This window comes from Panthera pardus, unplaced genomic scaffold (genome assembly GCF_024362965.1).
Source record: "Panthera pardus isolate Hobbes unplaced genomic scaffold, ASM2436296v1 HiC_scaffold_6, whole genome shotgun sequence".
NCBI classification, from domain to species: Eukaryota; Metazoa; Chordata; class Mammalia; order Carnivora; family Felidae; genus Panthera; species Panthera pardus.
In genome coordinates this window covers 28,940,231-28,959,637 of record NW_026526991.1, presented here as the reverse complement: position 1 = coordinate 28,959,637, position 19,407 = coordinate 28,940,231, and the positions used below count along the sequence as shown (strand labels likewise).

At 36.5% G+C, this 19,407-nt stretch overlaps 1 protein-coding gene across 1 annotated transcript; it reads right to left on the bottom strand.

Annotated features, from left to right (window-relative positions):
* Positions 1-787: 787 nt before the first annotated feature.
* Positions 788-8,707, bottom strand: LUM (lumican). The gene is made up of 3 exons (XM_019446415.2): positions 8,524-8,707; positions 5,271-6,156; positions 788-1,609 (listed from the first exon to the last, which is right to left on the bottom strand). The coding sequence occupies exons 2-3, from the start codon at positions 6,133-6,135 to the stop codon at positions 1,455-1,457; spliced, it is 1,020 nt and encodes a 339-aa protein (XP_019301960.1). The 5' UTR covers positions 6,136-6,156; positions 8,524-8,707; the 3' UTR covers positions 788-1,454.
* Between the last annotated feature and the right edge of the window lie 10,700 nt (positions 8,708-19,407).

The following is a 19,407-nucleotide window of genomic DNA, read 5'->3' as shown; positions in this document are numbered from 1 at the left end:
TGCCCCCTTCCTACCTCCAGGGAGTTAAGAGGGGCTGGAAATAGAGTTCAATTGCCAACGGTCAGTGATTTAATCAGTCCTGTGTGTGTAGAAAGCCTCCATAAAATCGCAAAACAGTGGAGTTCAGAGAGCTTCTGGACTGCTGAATTTGTGGAGATTTGGGGAGAGTGGTGCTCCTGGAGAGGATATGGTGGCCCTCTGCCCTTCCCATACACCTTGCCCTGTGCATCTCTTCTATCAGGCTATTCCTGAGTTATATCCTGGTATAATAAACTGGTAATCTAGTGAGTAAACAGGGTTCCTGATTTCTATAAGTCTCTCTAGCAAATTAATTGTACCCAAGGAGGGGGTCTTAGGAACGTCTGATTTGTAGCCAATTGATCAGAAGTACAGGTGATGACCTGGGCTTATGCCTGGCATCCGAAGCACCGGGGTGCGGGGGTCTTGTAAGACTGAACCCTTAATCTGTGAAATCTGATACTGTCTCTAGGCAGGCAGCATCAAAATGGAGTTGGATTGTAGGACACTCAGTTGGTGTCCAGAGAATCACTTAGTAAAGGGGATCCCCTCCCGCAACGTGAACTGAAATTCAGATCTGCACACTTTTAAGTACATACTGTAAGATGTGTTTCAAAGATGTTTGCAACTGGATGCTAGAAGCAGACAATTTATTTAGTGAAAAACTCTATTCAACATAAGTAAAATATTGCAGGTTAAAGATGGTTTTAAAATTTTTATCTATTGTTTTATATATGAGAGGTATGAATTCCAAAAGAAAGCACAATGATGCCATTTGCCGTGTTTTATTTTGCTATTAGCTTGTTAAACATAACATGCAAATGATTAAAAAGAAACATACACATGACTTAGAGTAAAAAATAATTCTAGAAAAGAAAAGTTTCATTAGGTAACCATATAAATCCTTAATACCAAAAATATCACTTTATGTGTATGGGGCTTCAAGGATTTGGTCTAGTATTTTGCAAAATCATCGGCCTCAAAATTTACCACCTATTTTTTAGCTAAACAAATCTGAACATTGAAATTTGGTTCAAGACACCAAACATCCATATGTGGGTAGCCCATGCTTTTTGGCACATTGAGTTGATTTAGGAATTATAATGCTGGGCTGACTTCCATGTAACCAGTAGAAGATTCTGCACATCATTTGACAGTAGAGATGTAGAAAATACTAAATTTACAAATAAAGCATAAGTTTGTTGTCTATGTGTGTGTCTGTGTCTATGGTCGTGATGAAATAGGCCTGCCTTTCATCTTTTCTTGTAAAAAAAAAAAAAAGGAGTAAAATGTTTACAAAACATTTCCTTCAGAATTTAAAATTCATGGAAGTAAAAACAGCAACAAAAATGAATACTATCAAAACTGACACACACAAACGTAACCATAAAATGTTGCTCCGGGATCCACCTCAATAGAATTGGAATTCGTAGATATTAATTAACGGTGATTTCATTTGCTACACGTAGACATTCATACATATCGGGGGGCAGACTGGTGTGCGTGAGACGGTTGCCATCCAAACGCAAATGCTTGATCTTGGAGTAGGATAATGGTCCCAGGATCTTACAGAAGCTCTTTACTTCGAACTCTGGAAATTAAAGAATAGAAAATGTCCATTACTTTTTTAGTACATGGACTTGAATTGATCACTTAAAAAATGCTCCAATCCATAATAATGTCTATTAAAAGTCCTTCCCACTTACTTGATAGATCTTTGAATTTGGAACTACTACAGGAGTGTTTCAGGCTACCAAATGACACAACAATACTTAGCAATGAATGCTTATAGTAGAGGGTTACCTGAATGGCTCAGCTGGCTAAGCTTTTGACTCTTAAGGTCTCGGCTCAGGTTGTGATCTCATAGTTTTCTGAGTTTCAGCCCTGCATCTGGCTCTGTGCTGACAGCGTGGAGCCTACTTGGGATTCTCTCTCTACCTCTCTCTCTGCACCACCCCTGCTCATGCTGCCTCTGTCTCTCCTACAATAAATAACAAAATTGGGGCGCCTGGGTGGCCCAGTCGGTTAAGGGTCTGACTTTGGCTCAGGTCAGGGTCTCCTTGTTCGTGGGTTTGAGCCCCACATTGGGCTCTGTGCTGACAGCTCAGAGCCTGGATCCTGCTTCCCATTCTGTGTCTCCTTCTCTGTCTTCCTCTCCCCTGTTCGTACACTCTTTCTCTGTCTCTCAAAAATGAATAAATATTTTAAAGAATTAAAACTAAATAAACAATAAAATAAAAAATAAAAAAAATATTAAGAATACTTATGGCAGATCAGGACATTCAGTTGAATGTTTGAGAGAATAGAACTTATTATCCTATCTGCATTTAAAAACACTGGATTTTAAAAGCCATTCAATTAATCTGTCATATTATCTGAGCACTCTTTTGAAATGTTTAGTCTAGCTGAAGAAATCTAAGATTGGTGCTGTTGTGTGAGCAATCTCGCCAATATAAACATCTTGGGGTTTTGCATCTTAAAATAAGAGACTAGATGACCTCTGAAGAGTTTTCCAACAACCACCCTTCATGACGATAATTCAAAACCCCAAAGCCAAAAGCAAATCATAGAATGTCCATGATCAGAGCTCGTGTCCTTTTCTTCTGTGGAAGAAAAGCTGCCACAAATGAAAAACTGATTTAGTTTTGAGTAGAAACTGAGGCTGCTTTTAGATTGCATGATCTAGGTGTGTACATAGAAACTGCTTATGTTTGCTCAAGTCCACTTCAGATTGACTTATCTGGTCCCCTGTATTGTTACTTTCTTTCATTCTTAAATTCTAGTTAATAATGACTTCAGTGGAGCTCAACACACTGTTCTCTCCATTAAGATGTTGTCTTTAACTCATCAGTCAAATTTCAGGGATCTTATGGCACCTATCTCTGAGAAAGCATGGAGGAATGGAAAAAACATGGGTTTGGGCCGATACTACTTTTCTATCTCTGCCATTGATCATCTGGGTGACTTTGGAACATTTATCTGATCTTCTTATTAGCTATAATGTATCTTTCACACTGTGTTACATGAAGACTGAAGTGATTTTGGTATGGAAGCCACTTCGCCCACAGTACTGCACACTATATGTGCCAAATAACTATTGATGTCCTTTTAAGTTTGCCCTCTTTTCCAAATTAGGAAAATCTGTGACTGGGTTGAGCTTAAAGTTGCAAGCTTGAAATAGGACAATACTCTTTGACCATATATTTCCTAATATTAGAAAAACATGAAGGGGCTCTTTGTATCTTAAGAGAATGTGGACAATTGCTATCCATAATTATTATGTAGCAAAATAAGTTGAACTGCAAACATGCAAAGTCAAACAACAAGAATACTTGAAATGGATATACCTAAATGTCAAGGATGAGAAAGGAATAAGAGTAACTAAACACTCACATTCAGATGGCAGTTGTGTGTGGTTTCAAGCTCAGCTTGACACTGAGTGACCACTGGCATTTCTTCCACGGACCACATTTCTCATCTCCTATATCACCTCTTCCTTCTTGTAATCATCCTGGTCTTTATACTTCCATATTTTCCTGCATCTGTGTGTCTTCCCTTTCTTGTCTCAGAGTATGAGGTAGCCCCATTCACATGGATAGACCTCCACCAACCAAATCTAATGGGTTTCTTCAACCCTTAAGTATCTTAAATCCCATTAGCGTTTTGGGATCTCTGAATATCCTTCCTCCTGACCACAAATGTTTATAATATGGGACCATATATTGCTACAGAGTGATTTTTCCACTAGAAATGACTGTAAGGGTTCAGCTATGATCATTTTACTCTATATGGTATGACAAGCAAGATTTCCAGACACAAGAAAGGATATGTGGCATTTCAGATCTGGCAGTCATGGTCTCCCTCTTGAAAACACCCCAACCCTACTAGGGGTTACACAAAATTGTTGCTGAATCACAAAGTATCATATTAATAAGTCATACTGTAATTTTTTGGACGGAAATGTCAGTATCCTTATCCAATATGACAAAAGAACCAACTTTCATGGCATAAAGATGTTCAGTTTTAATAGATTACTTTGCAGATATGATTGCTTTATAAGTAAATCAACGGTTCCCACCTGCCTTTTGATTTAAACAACTTTGTCCATGAACTGTAGGTTTTCTCTCCTGCCACCTTTGTTAAAGAATAAGATGGATTGTGGTGAATTTCAATTTCCCACCTGAATCTGTATGGCTTTAATTGATAAATGTCCCAAAAGACCTAAAGAATACATGAACAGCCCAAGTGGATCAGGTCAAACTCCTACCCAGAAGATAAATAAAAAGTATACAATGGCAGCAGGAGAAAGGAAGGAGAAATTGGAAAAATCAAACGAGGTTAAGTGTTGTGTATAAAAGAAGGAGCTCTTTCATACTATTAAAAAAGATTCTGAACCCTCATCGATTTCCTTAACTCTTCAAAGAAAATTTTTAATGTTTATTTATCTTTGAGAGAGGGAGAGAGAGAGAGAGACAGAGAGAGAGAGAACGCAAGCAGAGGAGAGGCAGAGAGACAGAAACACAGAATCCGAAGCAAGTCCAGGCTCGGAGCTGTGAGTACAGAGAGTGATGCAGGGCTTGAACTCATGAACCACAATCATACCTGAGCCAAAGTCAGACACTTAACCAAATGAGCCACCCAGATGCTCCTATTCCTTTCCTCCTTAATCTTCCTCACCATCTTCAAATAACACTGTGAAGACCACACACACCATGACACGGATGACAGAGATAGATGATGGTCCATAAGAGCAGCGTAATATGTGGAGTCCCAAGTAAAGATGTCAGAGGAGACCACGAATATATGTGAACTGCTCTGGAGATAAGCAGGAGGGACATTTGAAAGCTTCTGCTGGCCATCCCTCTTTTGGACTTGTTTGTTCCTCCTCCAGCTAGACCTTGCCAAGAAATAAATGTCGGACAGAAATCTAAATCACGACAGAGGCAAGTGATAACAGATATCAAGAGCTAACACAGCAGGATGAATTAGCCCAAAATATTAAATTTGAAGAAATTTGTATTCAAGTCCTATGAGCTTAATGGTTTCTGATCTGGGCACTCCAAAGAAAGGCCAAACATTGAACATATAACTGAGCTAGAATTCTTCTATATTTGAATTAGAGGGATAGATATTTTATTGGCATGTTTATTCATTTCTGTTAATGGAGCCAGAGACCATATTTACTTGCACAGTTCAGGCATGTAAAAACTTGAGGAAACCTCAGTCACGTACAGGCACAGCTTTCTACTTACTTTCGAGTTCATTGACCTCCAGGTAATAGTTTTCAAGGTTCTCGTTGACAGTCGGTATGTTTTTAAGCTTATTATAGGAGAGATCCAGCTCAAGCAGGGATGATACATTAAAAGAATTTCCAGGTACTCCACTATCAGCCAGTTCATTGTGCGATAAACGTAGATACTGCAGCCCACTAAAACGCTTGAAATACTCATCAGGGATGTTGCTGATCTTATTGTTGTCCAAGTAGAGAGTTAGAAGAGATGCTGGGAGACCAGAAGGCAGTTTGGCCATCTGATTGAAGCTCAAGTCAAGGTACTCGAGGGACTTAAGACCTTTAAAAGCAGCTGAAACAGCATCCTCTTTCAGTTGATTGTGTTGGAGGTGGACGAAGGTCAGGTTTACCAGTCCATCGAAGGAGCCAAGCTTCGTTATCTTGTTGTGCGTAAGCTGGAGATCCACCAGGGACTTGGGGAGTGGGCCCACAGACTCCGTAAGGTTGTTGTAATTTATATGCAGCTTCTTAAGTTGTTTCAGTTTAGAGAAAATTTTTCCTTTTATCTTGGAATTTTCTAGAAGGTTATGATCTAGAATGAGCCACTGCAGATCAGTGACGTTTTCAAAGGCCTTTTCATCAATATGGTCGATCTGGTTATTCCTAAGGTAGAGATACTTGATTCCAGGAGGCACCATCGGCACACTTTTCAATTTCAGTTCATCGCAGTACATGGCTGTTGGATAGCTTTCAGGGCAGTTACATTCTGGTGCACAGTTTGGTGATGATCGCCCATAAATCGATAGAGGGAAATCATAATCGTCATAGTAATAACCGCTGGCACCACTAGTTAATGCCAAGAGGAGAATAAACACACCTAGATTCATGTTTGGCAAATGCTTTGACTCCTAAATAAAGTGAAAACATATTATTATAAAATAGCACACTTTCAGGAAAAGGATGTTGGATTTGCAATGTTAAATGCATTAGCAAATGTGTATTTTATTATTTTATAGTTTGTTTGGACATCTAATGATGTCTTTTTAATCTGTATTTAAGCGTCAGGAAAAGGATGTACTTGTGCAACTTCTGGGGTGGTGAACAGGTTTCAGGTCAGATTGCATACACATGCGCCCCCTTCTGGACGAGCCAGGCCCGACAGTCAATCTCTCTAGGTCCTTCCTTAATTAAATGCCTTCCTGCAATAGGTTTCTGGGTGGTGCCCACTAGCCACCATGTTAGTACACTGCTTCAGAACATCCTTCAAAACCAGAAAAAATGAAAATGAAAAGACAATTGTAAGCTGTACCCTGTACCCTACCATTCACCATCATTAAAATATCTCATTAAGAAGACCCTCCCTGGGAATAGGGGCAATCTGTGGTTTTGCCTGAAGGAAAGCTATTCTTATCTATGTGTGTGTGTGCGGAGGGGTGGGAGGGTACATTCCTTTAAAAATGTCTGGGTATTGTCGGTGCTGAGGAGGAAGAACAGAATTCGTGGTGGGCGTGAGTGTGTGTGTGTATTATCTTGACTTGTCTTTACTATTCCATACCTTTAGGTGCATTACACAACTGTCTTCCGAAATTAATATTTGGCATATTAGTTTTAGAACGTGCTTTTAATTAGTCAGGGAAATGTCACAAATTCTAAAAAATAATTAAACCCGTAAAGAGATCCAACTGGTAGAAAACATCTATTATTTTCAAGTTTTGAATTAAAATTGTCCTTTCTCAGTAACTCACCAGTTCTCTACCTGCTTCATGCCAAAATTTAGGAAGGCATGGCTCACTTCTCTGGATTTTAGTGCTCTCACAGCATGGAAGTGGAAAAGAGGTAGAACTGAGGAGAGTCTGCTGTGAACAGTGGCATTATGAACCATGTAGGAAAGGACAACCTTGAGAATATAAATTAAAAATAAGCTGTAACAGTGATCCTCTCATATAAACATGTTTCTAAGGTGAGGCTCAATAAAGTATATTTCAATTGCTTGGGGAAATAAAGGGTTAGCAGTTTAGGTAAAGAGTTGGGCTTTTGTAGAGTGGAGAGTTATGTCTGAAGGATAACTCTGGAAGGGAAATCATAATGTGAAGCAGCATCCACATTCCACTATATACCATAAAATAATATATCTTCTTGCGAGAAATATGGTACAAACTTATGTGCCTAGATTGGTTGGGATGAGTAGGAATGTTTAGCATGAGAAATTGAGACATCTTTTCTTTGCTTCAATTTGAAATTATAAGGCACTTTATTTTAGCAGATGAAACCCTAGAAAAGTTGTTGGAATCACTCTGATAGCTGACATAATGTAACACGTAGCCAGATTCTCGAGAAATTATTCCCTAAGATTACGACGGCATCATTTAATTTAGCTGACAGGACTTGGCCATGAGAACAATTACATAGTGTTAATGTAATTACGGGATTCTTCTAAGTTGTAATACGTTAATGTTGTAAAGATTTGTCTTGCTCCTTTAAAAAACCTCCACCTTGTTTAAACTGAGTATACACTAAAACTAATACTTACTATAATATGAGTATTGAATAGTAATGAAAAAATGCTTCCATACTTTTTGGCAGAGTAAAAACAAGGGCTCTGAATTCAAAGAGAGTTTGTAACCATATAATGACTCCACTATGAGGCAAAAGCGCTCTGTGCTTTTTCCCCGTTTTTTTCCAAATACCTGTGGCTATGGAGGAAATGCTTTTCTCAAAAAGTAAATCATCTTTCCCAGAATTTCTTTAAAACATGTTTTTTAAGACGTACATCCAAAAATCAGATCTTTGAAATTAACAAAATAGAAATGTGATTCATGTCTGAGTCTTTTAGCTCACATTTTTATAACATGTTCATTGTAAATTGTAACAAATTATAACAATATAAAGTATTCTGAATTGAAATGGCCTTTCTTCACTTCAAAATTGGGTCTTAACAACACTAACGTATATAACTAATTAGCATAAAATAACAAACATTTTAAATGCCAAACTTTTTTACTATGTTCAGTTTTAAGTAGTGTCTCATTCCAATTTTGAAACTTTGTATAACTTCCATTGCCAAGCAGTACAACATATACTATATAAAATTTATCTCAAATCCCTAAATCATGGAACGCATATTAAGCAAAATGTGAAAGTAAATGCTCAAAACTGTGGATTTGCTGTTGAGTAGCAATTGGCATTGTTGCTCTGGAATTTCTTCTGTTTCTGTTACAATAAACACTGTCCCAAACAGTCAGCATCCCCAGTGCTATAGTTAAAACAGCACTTACCTTACTGTCTTGATACTGCTTTCGTTAATTCTTAAAGCAGATGCACTATGGACAAGAATCCACCAATATATGCTGTGAACTCTGTCAGGACGGAACTGGCTGCCAGATTCTTAGTGATACAAGAGCTGAAGGGGGGGAAACCCAGCCCAGTCACGCCAGTCTCTGCATGGAGTTATGTCATTGTGGGGATCTTGTGGAGTGGTGGCATGTGAGCATTCCGCTCTCTAACGAAGTGCAGGTGGACGTGGGGAGCAGGGACTGCCCAGCTCATTCCCTATGGAATGGGAGAGAGATTCGTGCTTAACTAGCCCAAATACCATAGCTTTGAACCAAGAATTGAGTCCTGCTGCAAACGAGACATCTCCTGTAGGAGCACTTCTCTTGCAAAGCTCTTTCTCTCTGGAGCTGTGGGAACAATTAGGTGCTGTTCTCTCAACCAACTCTCAGGTTCATCTAAAGGTCTCATAAATCATAAACACAACAAATAATTCCAGGAAAATGCAAATGAGTCTTCAGAAGAATCAAATCTTTTTTTTTTTTTTTTGCCCATATACTTGAAATTGATATTTACTCATTTGGACTACCTTAACTGGGGGCTAAGGAGGTAACTCACATTCATTTCTAAAATACGAAAAATGCTTCATTTACGCACTGACATAAAAGGTAAAATCAACATTTCCAGTTTATTTTTTATGTTAAGAGGATTCATTTTATGTTATTCAGATCTGGAACCGATCAGCAATGTCCTGCCTGTTTCTTATTTTGTGGATTTAATTTAGGACTTCATCCAAAACCTTACTCGGGGATGGTATTCTATAGCTTAATGCCAAGAAACATAAAAGAACATGAAAAAATGTACACTAAAAATATCACAAGGCAGTAATCTTTCATTCTCTCGTTGCATGCTAGCAGTATATTTTTTTTCCCCCAAAACTAGAAGTTATGCAAAGTTGTAATCTCCCGAGGGCCTGGTTTGATACATCTTTAACTGTTAGTTCCTGATGCATGCTTTTAGCAAATGAATGATATACTCAGTTCTTGTCAATTTCATCTGGTGATTGTATCAGCTGTATTTAGAGGGTTTATTTTGTCTCCAAATTTTTCAGTTCCTTGTGGCTACAGGAACTTTTATTACCGTAAGTTGCCACATGTAAGATTTTTCCACTTTAAAATAACTGAAATATGTTACTTTTAGCTATGAGACCTGTGGAGTTATTCAGTCTCCCTGGTCATTATGAATACATTTGCCTGAGAAACTGATATTGGAATAGTGCCTTATTTTTTGTCATGGGACTGTTAAAAAAAAAAACAAAAGATAATATTCTTGAAAGTAACTCAAAGAATGTTAAAGCAACTCAGCATAACATTTAATTATTATTGTTTTTAGAAAATTATAGAAAGACCTCATTTTATAACAGAGAAAGTGAATAAACTTCAAAAAATCAGAAAAAAAAAAGAGAACTAGATCAATCACATATAATTAAGTGGTTCATTATAAGTAGATAGTTAAACAATTGTAAGCATTAGAGTGTGTCAAATTCTACAATCTGAGATTTAGCTTGAAAAATTTCAGCTCTCTACTCTTAGGATTTTTCTTTATTAAGCAATAAATGTGTTGGGACATCTGTAATAGAGTTTAAATGCATTAGATTTTATTTACCTCATTGTAAAGTTGATATATCAACATATACTTTCTTTTTTTTTAATCAAGTCAGTTCTTTGACACCAATTGGATGCTGCAAACCTTAAAGCATGTTTCCTGAGTCTATTAGGAAGAAATAAAATTACTACTCATGGTGTACTTTATCCAATGCTTTATTATAAGAATTTTCAAATATTTTTTACTTTAACTTTTATGCTTTAAAATCCATGTAAGTACTGTTACCACACTTTCAGAAGTAGAAACAGAGACTCAGAAAGTCTAAATAATTTGCCAAAAGTCACCTCACAAATAAATGAAAGAGCAAAATCTTGAAATATTCATCCACTGAGAAGACTGTGGACAGGATAGAGCTAAAACAGAGCAGTTAATTTAATCAGCTTAAAGTATTTTACAGACAATATTAGTTGAGACCTGAAATATTAACTATATGATGGTTTTTAAAAAGGCAAAAAAAAACCCCACTAAACAGTATTTTCTTTCCTTGTACGTAACACGCTTACGTGCACACGCCCTCACATTCACACTGGGTGAGGTAGGAGCTTTCCACCCTGGCAAATGGAGTGAGGTCATTTGTGGTAATAGATGTTGGAGGTTTTATCAATATCCATGTTCAAATGATTGGGCTGCTCCCTCAGCCCATCCACGGATTCCCTCGGTGACTGAGGCCAGCAAGAAAGATGGGGAACATTCTGAACCTTTCATCTACCTCATCCTGAATCCAGCCCTGCAGTTCTCACAACCAACACCCCCCCACTGCCCTGCCCCACCCCGGGCTCACCACAACTTTCTTGTTTCCTTCCCAAAACCATTCTGATGGCAGATTCTTTTTGTCCAAGCTAGCTGGTGATCTCTGAAAAGTCGGTCCTGGAGTAAGATAGTAGTAAAGAGCCCAGATTTGGTGGAAAGATAGAAACAGATTTAGAAACTTAAGCAAGCTATCAGAAATTATATATATATATATATATATATATATATATATATATATGTGTGTGTGTGTGTGTGTGTGTATATTTTTAAGTCATCTTGGTAGCTTTAGTGTCTTCATGTTTAAAATGGGTATGATGATGTCTGTAGGTGAACTTGTGAGTATCAAAGAACACCGTGTGTGTATAATGCCATTGGAACAAGACTTGGCATACTACAGTAAAGGGAAGGGGGAGTGGATATACGTTCCAAGCCCCTTACTCGATGCTTGAAGCCTTGGATAAGACATAACCCTATAGATACTATGTTTCTCCTATGCATACATCCATCCTTATGATAAAGTTTAATTTATAACTTAGGTACAGAAATAGAATAACAACAATGACCAGTAATAGAATAATTATAACACTGTACTGCAATACAAGTTATATGATGTGGTCTCTCTCTCTCTCTCTCAAAATACCTTATTGCACTGTCCTCACTCGCCTTCTTTTTGTAATGATATGAGATGATAAAATGCCTACGTGATGAAATGAAGTAAAGTGAATGATGTGGGCTTGTGAGGTAGTGTTAGGCTACTGCTGACCTTCTGATATATTGTCAGAAGGAGGGTCATCTGCTTCCGGACTCCAGTCGACTGTGAGTAACTGAAACCGTGGAAAGCAAAACCATGGATAAGGGGTGGGGGGCTACTGTATAAGTGACTGATGCATTGAAATGCTTAATACTGTATAGCTGTTATTAGTTATTATTCATAGAGGCATAGAAACACAGATTTGGAAAGAATTTCGGAGATCATCAAATAGATGGGTAGTGTTAAACAAATTTCCCAAATTCTATAGCAGGACTTTTTTTTTTCATGTGAAGAGTTAAAACTAATGTGCTACCGGTACTCTACCCAAACTATGACATCGCTTTCCCTTTGGATTAGATGGATGGTCATCCATGTTCCCCTGCACTCTGTATCTAGTGATACGTGACTGTGCATCTACATAAGTGAAGTCATCCAAAAGCATAGAATATGATGAAACACAGTAACAATTCCCTGTTAGTAGAGGAGAAAGTTCTATTTTTATCATTTTATGCATTAGGGTTTAAAACTTCACTTTTTTCTGATTATAAATGTCAGAAAAGTAGTTTGTTTTAGCACACTTGGAGAACGTCTACATGGAAAAAGATGAAAATAAATATTCTAGCCCAGAGATGACAAAACTTTACTGTTTTGCCGTAGGGTGTGATTTTGTACACACACAAACTCATAGACATTTTGATTTTCACAAAAATATCACACCATTTTCCTTGCAGTTGGGTATCCTTTTCCACAAAGCAGTAAGTGATGGATACCTTTCCATATCATTAAGTATTATTCTCTAATGCCATTTTTATTCGCTCCATGAAATTCTATCCTATAGATGTACTAGAGTGTAATTACTTTTTAATATTAAAATGACCACTTGCTTTCTCTTATAGTTTGCAAACTACTGTCACATGTAATGGAATTTTATTCTTCACATTGGTCATAACCTAATCTGTCTACTTTGCTTATCTCAATAGGTCACTTTAAATGAAGATTCCTTTTTTGGTAAGTGGTTTATGTTTTTAAGTCAGAACAATAAATGAATGCAGTTGCATGTTTTTCTCCCTTCACATCAATCTTACTACCATTATCAATTTTAGCATTTCTTACAAGCCATGGAACTATCCTTCATCATCATCTTTATGCTTATATGGATGTGTATATAGTTTTTGGAAATACCTATCTTTTAAAGTTTATTTATTTTGAGAGAGAGGGAGAGAGAAAGAATGAACAGGGGAGGGCAGGACTTGAACACACAAACCATGAGATCATGACCTGATCTCATAATATATATTACATTCTATGCTCGTTTCCACTTCTCTTGGCATCTTAGGTGAAAATATTTTTTAATGATCCATAAAAAGGTTTATTATATTTTTGCATTAATTCACTTGCATTATAAAATTAATAGACACGAGAGGTATAACATGCTGAAACATTTCACAGCATACCAGGATGTGGGGTTCAGTGCAAACAAATCCCTCAGCCAACCGACTCTCCAATCACAGTCACTAAAAGTGATCTTTGTTTATTACTTCAAATATTTCAGATGTGTCCTATATACACAAGAGAATTTCATTTCCCTCCCTCTCTTTCTCTCCACCTCTCTCTCTTATCCTTGATGTCCTGCATTTTTCACCTGAAATACTTACCTTATTTTGTCTTAATAATGTTTGTTGCAGTCACAGGGCATGGCATTGTAAGGGTGTACCAAACTTGTGTTTCTGCCCAATGGTGAGTGATTTAGTGCTTTCTATGTATCTTTGTTTGTTATTTTGATTATTTAATTGCTATGGCAATCATTGGTAATATATTTAGCAAATTTTGTGCACTAGTCAAAACAGTACACAGAACATTTTTGCAAAACAAGACCACAAAGTATAATAACTTCTTTGTGTTGATTTGTGTAGGCACAAGGGAGATTTGAGGATTTAAAATAATTTACTGGACTATATCTAAGGTACAGTTTATTATAATAACACCTATAAACAAAAATAACAGGCACATAGTATTGTTTTTGAGAACAAACTGAACTAATCTCTCAAAATACATTTATAGTCTAAACTACTACCATAGGAAATTCTAGAAAGTACAAAAATACACAAGCAGAAGTCCGTTAGCCATCAGAATGGTATCATCACATGTCCTGTAGCCTCCTGAAAGCTCTGCTTTTCACTTCTGAGAGAATCAAAGTGAAAAATACAAATAACATCTTAATATTATTATAAACATAATTTTTTTAAAAAAGGAATTATTTGGGGCACCTGGGTGGCTCAGTCGGGTGAGCGTCTGACTCTTGATTTCGGCTCAGATCATGATGCCTGAGTTGTGAGATCGAGCCCTGTGCTAGACTCTGTGCTGACCCTGCAGCCTGCTTGGGATCCCCTCTCTTCCTCTGCCCCTCCCTGTTTTCTCTCCTGCAGGTGCACACTCTTTCTCTAAAATAATAATTAATTAATTAGTCTAAAAAAGAATAATTTTTATATTGTGGACTATCTGAACGAGCAACACTTTGAGCAGTGCTGCCCTCGACCCCTTAATTGTTGGCTTCTAGTCACTTAAGCCTCAAACTCTTCAGACAGGCTTTGAACCACCAAAATGGAAGCAATCTTTGAGCCTCATTCTGTTATGCTCTATCATTTTAGAATATTATAATTTCTTGTGGTTTACCAATTTGTGGAATTATTTTTAAATTATCTGTTCATTTTTTAGAAATGTATTTTATAACTTTGGCCTTCTAGACTGTCACTTCCATAAGAGTAAGACTTTATCTGTCCCTTAGGCTTGGCATAGGAAGTTCTTCACACATATATACTGAATGAACGAAATATTTTTCCAGGATATTTCTTGTTCTCAATCTGTTTACTTTTTGGATGGATTTTCATATATATTTTGTTATGTTAAAGACAATGCTATTGTATTTAAATGAGATCAGTTAAGGTGAAATTGACGTCTTTGAAGCATTGTGTTTTGACATGGAAGGATAGACTTTTAGCATTTATCTAAGAGGTTTATTTTGTGTGCAGATATCTAACTTGTAACTGAATCTGTATGGTAAATTAATTAATTTTTGAAAACCCTATGCCATGAGAGAATCATGGTAGACTATGATCCTTGTCTATTAGAGAATTTAGAATAATTTCCTTTATTTTTACTTTTTTAAAAGTTTATTCATTTTGAGCGAGAGAGAGAGAGAGAGAGCGAGCACATGCGAGGGGGAGGGACAGAGAGAGAGAAAGAGGAAAAGAGAATCCCAAGTAAGCTCTGCATTGTCAGTGTGAATCCCGACACGGGGCTCAAACCCAGGAACCCTGAGATCATGACCTGAGCCGAAATCAAGAGTTGCACGCTTAACCAACGGAGACACCCAGGAACCCTAGAATAGTTTCCTTTAAATATTTTCTTCAGGTACAGTTTCCTCCAGATTATCTTGTCTTAATCAATGAAATCAAACCTAACATAAAATTTTATAATGTGCAATGCTGATGCGGATTTCAATTGTGTTGCACAGGATAAGCAAGAAAGAATTAAACTTCCCTATATTTTTAAAAAAATTTTTAATGTTCTTATTAATTTTTGAGACAGAGAGAGACAGAGCATGAGCAGGGGAGGGGCAGAGAGAGAGGGAGACACAGAATCGGAAGCAGGCTCCAGGCTCTGTGCCATCAGCCCAGAGCCCGACGCGGGGCTCGAACTCACAGACTGTGAGATCATGACCCGAGCCAAGATCGGACGCTCAACCGACTGAGCCACCCAGGCGCCCCAAACTTCCCTGTATTTCGTATGAAAGCAGGTAAAGCACAAGAAATATGCCCATAACATTATAGTGGTTTTTTTTTTTTCAAAGTTCAAAGTCCAAACCTAGGAGCACCTGGGTGGCTCAGTCAGTTAAGACTCCGACTCAGTTTCGGCTCAAGTCATGATCTCACGGTCTCATGAGTTCCAGTCCCTATCAGGCTCCGTGCTGACAGTGTGGAGCCTACTTGGGATTCTCTCGCTCCCTCTCTCTGCCTCTCTCCTAATCACTCCCTCTGTCTCTCTCTCAAAAAATAAATTAATTAAAAAAAAAAAAAAACTAAGTCCAAACCTAGAATTTTCTCTGACATGTCCTCCAAAATGATATATGCAAGCCGCTGCATGTGACACATGTCTGACGTGTTATGATTTTATATATGTCCGGTATCATGTATATTATAATTAAACATATTTAATTGGATTTAAATGGAGTGAAACAGGAAGTGTAAGAATCATTTCAAGTATGAAAATAAAAAGTTCATCAACATTGTTTTATAACGAATAAAAAGAGAAAATGATGACATCAAGCATGCTGTCTTCTTTTATCCCCAGGAATCCGTGTGTGTGCATTTGGTTTTACTGAAATATATTCCAGTGGTTAATAATGCTATGTAACATATTTGCTGCGAGATCTTGGGCAATTCACTTTGTGTCAGTTTGCTCATCATTAAAATGTGAACAGTCACTGCATCTATCTCCTAAAGCTTGTTCACGAGCTTAAATGAATTAATGTATATAAAACTCTCAGGACAGTTCCTTACATACAGTAAGCACTCAATAGTTGTTAGTTATTACTACCATTACAGGGGTCCACTGCTTTCAGTATGTATGAAAACAAGTGGCATGGAAGGTGACGTGTTGAATAAAAGCAGCAAATTCTCCGAGATGGGAATCTTTGCTTCTGTCTCTTCTATTGTCTGCTCTGGAACTAACTCTGTGTCTATTAACTCTTTAAACCTCATTTTCCACATTTGTAAAATAGGATTAATTGTCTTCATCATTGGGATTGTAAGAGGATTAAATAAGTCGATACATTAAAGTACTTAGAACATTCTAAGCATGAAGTGATTTATCTTTGTAAAGTAAAAGTATACAACTAGGCTTAATATTCATAAATGCTTAATATTTATACTAATATTTACATTAAACAGCATGCAAAAGCAAATAATAATTACAACTTATCATGAGTGTTATAAAATAAAATGATAGGACGCAGTGAGAGAGAACACAGCATGGGAGAGCAGAGAAAGCCTCCTCTTGGATTAAATCCTACTTAACCTGGGTAGGAAAAGGTAAAGAAGTAAAGGAAGGAGTGCTCAGCATAGAGTTTTAGAATTTTTGAACAAGGGCTGATGGTAAAAGGTTGGTTAAGTGGCATACAAATTGTGATTGAAGATGTAATGATGGTCAGTTCACGTAGGGTATCATAGTCCATACTATGCCCTGTGGGTTTTCATTCTAGTGGTTTGGGATGCCAGTGATTGTGAGTAATAGAATCATAAGAGGAAGCAATAAGGCCAAATGGGACACAACAGCTTTAGCCTAGGAAAGAAGCAAATATGGTGGCTTAGTCTAGAGGTGTCAATGGAGACAGATAGAAATTGGTACATGCAATTGCAATGCAATCAGGGAATGAGTTAACTACATGACAACATTCCCTTCTAACTTCTGTAGCTGGGACCTAATTAAGAACTTTAAAGATTGTAAGCGCTGAAAAAAAATCTTACAGAGCTATTTCCCAACATGCAATTCAAATTAAAATCAATACCAACCAACATCATCAGCATCAAAACTGGCCATGATTTATTGAAGAAGGTTTTACATTAGGAAGTGAAAATCAAGATGAAGCTTTAGAAAAAGTGAAGAATGAGCTGGGTTGACCCAAGGGGAGACTATAATTCCAGGCATAGGGAAAGCTTTTAAAAGGTACAAAGGCACAGAAGAAACTAAACTTTTGGAAATCAACTGACTTCGGATGATGGAATTCATGACTAGAATATCAGCAAATATACAAAAAATAAAAAATAAACCCTTTTTTCTTCGAATTAAATCTATGGTGGTTCAGAACCCATCATTTTCCAAGAAGCTAAATTAATTGAAAGTTTAACAATGTGTAAATAACATATAAGATTAAAAATATTTTAGGCTTACCCTAATTTATAAATAAACACTTCCTAGGAGTCCAGTAGGAATATTCTCATTAAACTACAAAGCTTTGAAGACTCAACTAATCCTAGTGTGTTTTTTAGTACCAAAGTCATGTGGCATGTTTTGAAAATGACATAACATTGACTCATTATAAAATAGGTTTCACTAAAAACAAATTGACTTTGAACAGCAAGTGGTATGAGTACTCATTGCTTTCATGTTGAAAGCCTTAGTTTTGAAATTTAATATATACCTTTCATTACAAATATCCTTCCTCCATTATATTTGCAAGGAAATGATTGACCTATAAGATTAAGTAGTTAACATACTTTCAGTGATACACATTTTCCAGGGTTATATGGTTTCCCCTAAGCTTCAGAAGGAAATTTCAGAAAATAGCTTTGGGGTTTTAAACTACAAGTTGAAGTTGACTTATTCATAAACCACAGCATTTTTTATGGTAATTATTTCAATATTGAAAATTCCAGTGTGATCTAAGCTACCCTTCTGTAGTGTGTATGAATGTATGTGCGATTGTGTGTGTGTGTGTGTGTGTATATATATATATATATGTATATATATATATACACACACATATATATGTATATATATACACACACACATAATATGTGTATATATATACACACACACATAATAGGTTTGTATACACACACACACACAAACCTATTATGTGTGTGTGTGTATATATATATACATATATATATATATATATATATATATATATATATATATATGCATACACACACACACACACACACACACACACGTAATAGGTTTGGGTGAGTATCCAAAAATATTGTGGATATTCCACAAACCTATTATATTCCAACCCATACCCAGTTCTTCCTTTGCATAACAATGAAAGTACCAAGATGTCAATAAAAGTCCTTCTAAAGTTTCCAAAGAGAAAATACATCAAGATACATTATAGTAATCTTGACAGTGATTTTTTTGGTTTAAATATTTCTGTATTTTTTTAAAGCCATATTTTTTGGTTTCTTTAGTTAGAGTTGGCCATAACTCAAATTTTGAAATATCAGTGATAATTAAAGTTGGTTGTTGATTGAAATCATTCAAGGAACTTTAAAAAATATAAATTCCTAAAAAATGTCCCTTGGAGATTCTGATTGAGTGTGTGTAACTGAGAAACCTGCATTCTTAAACCAAAAGAGATTAGGATAAACAGATGGAAGTAAGTAAATTATATTCTAGTCTTTCCTCTATTTTTGCTTCTCTAGGTAATAGAAAATTCCATTACCCGAAGTTTGGAGGCCTTGGGCTAATATTAGACATGATGAACTACTTTGTACTATGGAAGTTATCTTTGTACTATTAAAATTATCTTCTCCTAAAGACCTCAGATTCCAAATGCCTGATTTCTTTTAATATTATTTTTTTTATTGCAGTAGAGTTGACATGCAATGTTATATTCGATTCAGGTGCACAACATACTTATCTCACAGTACTATACATTACTCAGTGCTCACTACAGTAAGTGGAGTCACCATACAACATTATCACAATACTATTGACAATATTCCCTATGCTCAACTTTTCATCCCCATGGCTTATTTATTTGACAACTGGAAAATTGTACCTCTTAATTTCTTTAATTTATTTCACCCACCTCCTACCAACCTGCCCTCTGGCAACCACCAATTTGTTCTCCACATTTAAGAATCTATTTGTGTTTTTTGTTTTTCATTTGTTCATTTGTTTTGTTTTGTTTATATTCCACATATAAGTGAAATTGTAT

Excerpts from the sequence above, each read along its gene's own strand:
- LUM (XM_019446415.2), bottom strand. The coding sequence starts at position 6,135 with ATGAATCTAGGTGTGTTTATTCTCCTCTTGGCATTAACTAGTGGTGCC. Across the intron at positions 1,610-5,270 it reads GGAGGTCAATGAACTCGAAA|AGTTCGAAGTAAAGAGCTTC; the intron begins GTAAGTAGAAAG and ends TTTAATTTCCAG.